At 56.4% G+C, this 8,913-nt stretch overlaps 1 protein-coding gene across 1 annotated transcript; it reads right to left on the bottom strand.

Moving 5' to 3' along the window:
- Positions 1–324: 324 nt before the first annotated feature.
- On the bottom strand, positions 325–8,417 carry LOC309452377 (solute carrier family 2, facilitated glucose transporter member 1-like; the record flags this gene model as incomplete). The annotated part of the gene is made up of 4 exons (XM_082077010.1): positions 325–345; positions 1,866–1,967; positions 3,966–4,070; positions 8,236–8,417. Coding segments are annotated over 4 exons (410 nt in total), but the record flags the coding sequence as incomplete, so codon positions are not given.
- Positions 8,418–8,913: the final 496 nt, after the last annotated feature.

Below are 8,913 nucleotides of genomic sequence, written 5' to 3'. Positions count from 1 at the left end.
GTTATGGGGTGTCTATGGGGGTCTATGGGGATTTATGGGGGTTCTATGGGGGGTCTATGGGGGTTATGGGGGGTCTGTGGGGGTCTATGGGGGGTTATGGGGGGGTCTATGGGGGTTATGGGGTGTCTATGGGGGTCTATGGGGGTCTATGGGGGGTCTATGGGGGTTATGGGGGGTCTGTGGGGGTCTATGGGGGGTTATGGGGGGGTCTATGGGGGTTATGGGGGGTCTGTGGGGGGTCTATGGGGGTTCTATGGGGATTTATGGGGGGTCTATGGGGGGTTATGGGGGGTCTATAGGGAGTTATGGGGGTCTATGGGGGGTCTATGGGGGGCCCAGGGGGGGCTGGGGGGGCACCCCGGGGTTAGGGGGGGTGGGGAAGGGGAGGGGGGGGTGGGGGGAGGTGGGGGGTGAGGGTTTGGGGGGGTTTGGGGGCTCTATGGGGGTCTATGGGGGCTCTATGGGGGTCTATGGGGGTCTATGGGGGTCTATGGGGGGTTATGGGGGGGTCTATGGGGCTCTATGGGGGTCTATGGGGGGTCTATGGGGGGTCTATGGGGGTCTATGGGGGGTCTATGGGGGGTCTATGGGGGTCTATGGGGGTCTATGGGGGGTTATGGGGGGTCTATGGGGCTCTATGGGGGGTGTATGGGGGGTCTATGGGGGTCTATGGGGGTTCTATGGGGATTTATGGGGGGTTATGGGGGGTCTATGGGGGTCTATGGGGGTTCTATGGGGATTTATGGGGGGTTATGGGGGGTCTATGGGGGTCTATGGGGGTTCTATGGGGGGTTATGGGGGTCTATGGGAGGTAATGGGGGGTCTATGGGGGTCTATGGGGGGTGTATGGGGGGTCTATGGGGGTCTATGGGGGTTTATGGGGGTCTATGGGGGGTCTATGGGGGGTTATGGGGGGTCTATGGGGGGTTATGGGGGGTCTATGGGGCTCTATAGGGGGTCTATGGGGGGTCTATGGGGGTCTATGAGGCTTTTTGGGGGTCTATGGGGGTCTATGGGGGTCTATGGGGGGCTATGGGAGTCTATGGGGGGTCTATGAGGGGATTTGGGGGGGGCCTGGGGGGGTTTTGGGGTGATTTGGGGGCTGATTTTGGGGTGATTTGGGGGATTTTGGGGTGAATTCGGGGGGTTTTGGGTCATTTCTCCCCAGGACGTTCATCCCCAGCCCCATTGGGCTCTTGGGCTGATTTGGGGGCTGATTTTGGGGTGAAAAGGGTCGATTTTGGGTCATTTCTCCCCGGGACGTTCCTCCCCAGCCCCATTGGGCTCTGGGGGTGATTTGGGGGCTGATTTTGGGGTGAATTCGGGGGGTTTTGGGTCATTTCTCCCCGGGACGGTCATCCCCAGCCCCATTGGGGTGTGGGGGTGATTTGGGGGCTGATTTTGGGGTGAATTCGGGGGATTTTGGGGTGAAATGGGTCGATTTTGGGTCATTTCTCCCCGGGACGTTCATCCCCAGCCCCATTGGGGTTTTGGGGTGATTTGGGGGCTGATTTTGGGGTGAATTCGGTGGATTTTGGGTCATTTCTCCCCGGGACGTTCCTCCCCAGCCCCATTGGGCTCTGGGCGTGATTTGGGGGCTGATTTTGGGGTGAATTTGGGGGATTTTGGGGTGAATTTGGGGAATTTTGGGGTGAAACGGGTGGATTTTGGGTCATTTCTCCCCGGGACGTTCCTCCCCAGCCCCATTGGGGTGTGGGGGTGATTTGGGGGCTGATTTTGGGGTGAAACGGGTGGATTTTGGGTCATTTCTCACCGGGACGTTCATCCCCAGCCCCATTGGGGTTTTGGGCTGATTTTGGGGCTGATTTTGGGGTGAATTCGGGGGGTTTTGGGCGGTTTCTCACCGGGACGTTCATGCCCAGCGTCAGGGTCCCCGCGCACCCCAACATCCCCAGGAGCCCCAGGAGCTGCAGCCGCCGGCGCCCACAGCGCTCCAGCAATGGGACCTACGGACATGGGGACAGACCGACAGGTAGGGGGCAATGGGGACATTGGGGGCGATGGGGACAATGGGGACAATGGGGACATTGGGGGCAGTGGGGGCGATGGGGACAATGGGGGGGACATGGGGACAATGGGACAGACAGGGGGACATGGGGACAGACAGGAGGACATGGGGACAGGGGGACAATGGGGACATGGGGACAATGGGGACATGGGGACAATGGGGGGGAGAGGGGGACATGGGGACAATGGGGACAATGGGGACAATGGGACAGACAGGGGGACATGGGGACAATGGGGACAATGGGGACAATGGGACAGACGGGACATGGGGACAATGGGGGGGACATGGGGACAATGGGACAGACAGGGGGACAGGGGGATATGGGGACAGGGGGACAATGGGGTCAATGGGGGGGACATGGGAACATGGGGATAATGGGGGGGACAGGGGGACAATGGGGACAATGGGACAGACAGGGGGACATGGGGACAATGGGGACAATGGGGGGACATGGGGACAATGGGACAGACAGGGGGACAATGGGACAGACAGGAGGACATGGGGACAATGGGGGGACATGGGGACAATGGGGACAATGGGACAGACAGGGGGACAATGGGACAGACAGGGGGACAGGGCGACAATGGGGACATGGGGACCATGGGGACATGGGGACATGGGAGGACATGGGGGGACATGGGACCCCCCATGGGGACACACTGGGGACATGGGGACTCCCATTGGTGACACATGGGGACATGGGACCCCCCTTGGTGACCCCTTGGGGACCCACTGGGGCCATGGGACCCCCCTTGGGGACCCATTGGGGACATGTGACCCCTCCTTGGGGTCATGTGACCCCCCTTGGGGACCCATTGGTGACATGGGACCCCCCATTGGAGACATGGGACCCCCCATTGGGGTCATGTGACCCCCCTTGGGGACCCATTGGGGACATAAGACCCCCCATTGGAGACATGGGACCCCCCATTGGGGTCATGTGACCCCCCTGGGGACCCATTGGGACCCATTGGGGACATGTGACCCCCCATTTGGACCCATTGGAGACATGGGACCCCCCATTGGGGACATGGGACCCCCATTGGGGTCATGTGACCCCCCTTGGGGACCCCTTGGGGACCCACTGGGGCCATGTGACCCCCCCTTGGGGTCATGTGACCCCCTTGGGGACCCATTGGGGACCCACTGGGGCCATGTGACCCCCCCCTTGGGGTCATGTGACCCCCTTGGGGACCCATTGGGGACCCACTGGGGCCATGTGACCCGCCTTGGGGACACATTGGAGACATGGGACCCCCCTTGGGGACATGGGACCCCCCTTGGGGACCCATTGCAGTCATGTGACCCCCCTTGGGGACCCACTGGGGCCATGTGACCGCCCCCTTGGGGTCATGTGACCCCCTTGGGGACCCATTGGGGGCCCATTGGGGTCATATGACCCACCTTGGGGACACATTGGTGACATGTGACCCCCCATGGGGACCCCTTGGGGACCCACTGGGGCCATGTGACCCCCCCCTTGGGGTCATGTGACCCCCTTGGGGACCCATTGGGGGCCCATTGGGGTCATGTGACCCCCCTTGGGGACCCATTGGTGACTTGGGGACCCCCCATTGGAGACATGGGACCCCCCCATTGGAGACATGGGACCCCCATTGGTGACCCATTGGAGACATGGGACCCCCCATTGGGGACATGGGACCCCCATTGGTGACCCATTGGAGACATGGGACCCCCCCATTGGGGTCATGTGACCCCCCTTGGGGACCCATTGGGGACATGGGACCCCCCATTGGAGATATGGGACCCCCCATTGGGGTCATGTGACCCCCCTGGGGACCCATTGGGGACATGGGACCTCCCATTGGAGACATGGGACCCCACATTGGGGACATGGGACCCCCCATTGGAGACATGGGACCCCCCATGGGGACACATTGGGGTCACGTGACCCCCTTGGGGGGCGGGGTCTCACCGCCAGGGCGGTGGCCGCCACGTTGACCACGCCCGTCCCGATGGTGCCGTAAATGGGCCGGCTAAGCCCCGCCCCCTCGAAGATGCCGGTCGAGTAGTAGAAGATCTGGGTGTAAAGGGGGCGGGGCTTGTGAGGACACGCCCCCTTTGGCCACGCCCTCCACCCCCTAGAGCTCTACCCCCACTACTGCTGCTTGAGGCTCCGCCCCCTTGAGGCTCCTCCCCATTTAGGCCCCACCCCCAAGGCTGCGCCCCGTTGAGGCCCCGCCCACTAGAGGCCCCGCCCACTGAGGCTACGCCCATTCATCCCAGTTAATCCAAGAGTTGCTGCCCCAGCGGCCCCTCCCTCCCCAGACCCCGCCCCCCTTTGGCCCCGCCCCTCGAAGCTCCACCCCCTAGAGACTCCACCCCTTGAATCCCCATTAACTCCCATTAACCCCCATTGATCCCCATTAACCCCCATTAACCCCATTGACCCCCATTAACCCCCATTGACCCCCATTAACCCCATTGACCCCATTAACCCCATTTACCCCATTAACCCCCATTGACCCCCATTGACTCCCATTAACCCCCATTAATCCTCATGAATCCCCACTAACTCTATTGATCCCCATTAATCCCCATTAAACCCCATTGATCCCATTAACCCCCATTAATCCCCATTAGACCCCATTGATCCCCATTAACCCCCATTAGACCCCATTGGTCCCCATTAGACACCATTGATCCCCTTTAACCCCCATTAACCCCATTGACCCCCATTGATGCCCATTAATCCCCATTAACCCCATTGATCCCATTAATCCCCATTAACCCCCTTAACTCCCATTAACCCCCATTAACCCCCATTAATCCCCATTAACCCCGTTAATCCCCATTAACCCCATTGATCCTCATTAACCCCCATTGATCCCCATTAACCCCATTAACCCCCATTAATCCCCATTAACCCCATTGGCCCCCATTGATCCCTATTAATCTCCATAATCCCCATTATCCCCCATTGATCCCCATTAACCCCCATTGACCCCCATTGATCCTCATTAATCTCCATTAATCCCCATTGATCCCCATTAACCCCCATTGACCCCATTGATCCCTATTAACCCCATTAACCCCCATTGATCCCCATTAATCACCATTAACCCTATTAATCCCCATTAATCCCCATTAACTCTATTGATCCCAATAACTCCCATTAACCCCATTAAGCCCCATTGACCCCCATTAACCCCCATTGACCCCCATTGACCCCCATTGATCCCCATTAACCCCCATTAACCCCATTGACCCCCATTGACCCCCATTGACCCCCATTGACTCCCATTGACCCCCATTAATCCCATTAACCCCCATTGATCCCCATTAAACCCCATTAACCCCCATTGATCCCCATTAACTCTATTGATCCCCATTAACCCCCATTAATCCCCATTACCCCCATTGATCCCCATTGATCCCATTGACCCCCATTAATCCCCATTACCCCCATTGATCCCCATTAACCCCATTAATCCCCATTAACCCCCATTAATCCCCATTATTCCCCATTAACCCCCATTAATCCCCATTAACTCTATTGATCCCCATTAACCCCCATTGATCCCATTAACTCCCATTGATCCCCATTGACCCCCACTACCCCCCATTACTCCCCATTAACCCCATTAATCCCCATTAACCCCCATTGATCCCCATCAACCCCCATTGATCCCCATCAACCCCCATTGATCTCTATTGATCCCCATTAACCCCATTGACCCCCACTGATCCCCATCAGCCCCCATTGATCTCTATTGATCCCCATCACTCTCCCCCCATTGATCCCCAAGAGCTCCTGCCCCAGCTGCCCCTCCCTCCCCAGACCCCGCCCCTTTTGGCCCCGCCCCCCCCACCCCCACGGCCCCTCCCCACCCCTCCCGGCGCCTCATTATCGCTAATTATCGCTAATGAATTACCGCGTTGATGCCCGAGAGCTGCTGCGCCAGCTGCCCCTCCCTCCCCAGACTCCGCCCCTCGAAGCTCCGCCCCCTAGAGACTCCACCCCTTTAATCCCCATTAACCCCCATTGATCCCATTAATCCCCATTAACCCCCATTAACCCGTATTAACCCCATTAACCCCCATTGATCCCCATTAACCCCCATTAACCCCATTTACACCATTAACCCCATTTACCCCATTAACCCCATTAATCCCCATTAACCCCCATTGATCCCAATTAACCCCCATTAACCCCATTTACACCATTTACCCCATTTACCCCATTAACCCCATTAACCCCATTAACACCATTAATCCCCATTGACCCCATTGATCCCCATTAACCCCCATTGATCCCCATTAACCCCATTTACACCATTAACCTCATTAACCCCCATTAATCCCCACTAACTCTATTGATCCCCATTAACCCCCATTAACCCCCATTAATCCCCATTAACCCCCATTACTCCCCATTAACCCCCATTAACCCCCATTAATCCCCGTTGACCCCCATTTACCCCATTGACTCCCATTGATCCCCATTAACCCCATTGACCCCCATTGACCCCCATTGATTCTCATTGACCCCCATTAACCCCCATTGATCCCATTAACCCCCATTAATCCCCATTGATCCCCATTGACCCCCATTACTCCCCATTGACCCCCATTAACCCCCATTATCCCCCATTGACCCCCATTAACCCCATTGACCCCCATTAATCCCCATTAACCCCATTGACCCCCATTGACCCCCATTAATCCCATTGACCACCATTGATCCCCATTAACCCCCATTGACCCCCATTAATCCCATTAATCCCCATTAATCCCATTAATCCCCATTAATCCCATTTACCCCATTAACCCCATTAATCCCCATTAACTCTATTGATCCCCATTATTCCCCATTAACCCCATTGATCCCCATTAACCCCATTGATCCCCATTAACCCCCTTAACCCTCATTAACCCCATTAATCCCCATTAACTCTATTGATCCCCATTAACCCCCATTAACCCCATTGACCCCCATTAACCCCATTGACCCTATTGACCCCCATTAACCCCCATTAATACCCATTGACCCCATTAATCCCCATTAACCCCCATTAATCCCCATTAACCCCCATTGATCCCATTGATCCCCATTAACCCCCATTGATCCCCTTAACCCCCATTGATCCCCATTGACCCCCATTACTCCCCATTAACCCCCATTAACCCCCATTAATCCCCATTAACCCCCATTGATCCCATTAATCCCCATTAACCCCCATTGATCCCCTTAACCCCCATTGATCCCCATTGACCCCCATTACTCCCCATTAACCCCCATTAACCCCCATTGATCCCCATTGACCCCCATTAACCCCCGTTAACCCCCATCGATCCCCATTATCCCCCAAACCCCGCCCCCCACCACCCCTCCCCGCGCCTCATTATCGCTAATTAGTGCTCATGATCGCTAATTACCGCGTTGATGCCCGAGAGCTGCTGCGCCAGCTGCAGCGCCAGCGTGACCATTGGTCCTCCCCAAAACCCCGCCCCTTTTGGCCCCGCCCCTCGAAGCTCCGCCCCTAGAGACTCCACCCCTTGAATCCCCATTAACGCCCATTGATCCCCATTGATCCCCATTAACCCCATTAATCTCCATTAACTCTATTGATCCTCATTAACCCCATTGATCCCCATTAACCCCATTGACCCCCATTAACCCCATTGACTCCCATTGACCCCCATTGATCCCCATTAACCCCCATTGATCCCTATTAATCCCCATTGACCCCCATTGATCCCACTAACTCCCATTGATCCCCATTGACCCCCATTAATCCCCATTAACCCCATTAATCCCCATTAACTCTATTGATCCCCATTAACCCCCATTAACCCCATTGACCCCCATTAACCCTCATTGATCCCATTAATCCCCATTAACCCCCATTGATCCCATTAACCCCCATTGACCCCTATTGATCCCCATTAACCCCCATTGATCCCCATTGACCCCCATTAACCCCCATTAATACCCATTGACCCCATTAATCCCCATTAACCCCCATTAATCCCCATTAACCCCTATTGATCCCCATTAACCCCCATTGATCCCCATTGACCCCCATTGACCCCCATTGATCCCATTAACCCTCATTGACCCTCATTAACCCCCGTTAATCCCCATTAACCCCCATCGATCCCCATTATCCCCCAAACCCCGCCCCCCGCCGCCCCTCCCTGCGCCTCATTATCGCTAATTAGTGCTAATGATCGCTAATTACCGCGTTGATGCCCGAGAGCTGCTGCGCCAGCTGCAGCGCCAGCGTGACCAGCAGCGGCTGCCGGTAGCGGGGGGAGCGCAGCAGCGCCCCCAGCCCCACCCGCTGGGCGTGGCCTCGCAGCTCCGCCCACTGGCGCTGCAGCTCCGCCCCCGCATGCTCCGCCCCCGCCAGCCGGGACAGACCTGCGGGGACATGGGGATTGATGGGGTCAATGGGGATTCATGGGGTTAATGGTGATTAATGGGGATCAATGGGGGTTAATGGGGTTAATGGGGATCAATGGGGTTAATGGGGATCAATGGGGTAAATGGGGTTAATGGAGATTAATGGGGTTAATGGGGATCAATGGGGTTAATGGGGTAAATGTGAATCAATGGGGGTTGGTGGGGGTCAATGGGGATTAATGGGGGTCAATGGGGATTAATGGGGGTTAATGGGGATTAATGGGGGTCAATGGGGATCAATGGGGTTAATGGGGATCAATGGGGTAAATGGGGTTAATGGGAATCAATGGGGGTTAATGGGGATTAATGGGGGTCAATGGGGATTAATGGGGTTAATAGTGATTAATGGGGGTCAATGGGGATCAATGGGGTTAATGGGGATCAATGGGGGTTAATGGGGTTAATGGGGATCAATGGTGGTTAATGGGGTTAATGGGGATCAATGGGGGTTAAT

The sequence above is a fragment of the Streptopelia decaocto genome (genome assembly GCF_964273445.1).
Source record: "Streptopelia decaocto genome assembly, contig: HAP1_SCAFFOLD_2423, whole genome shotgun sequence".
NCBI classification, from domain to species: Eukaryota; Metazoa; Chordata; class Aves; order Columbiformes; family Columbidae; genus Streptopelia; species Streptopelia decaocto.
This window is presented reverse-complemented; position numbering and strand designations above follow the sequence as displayed.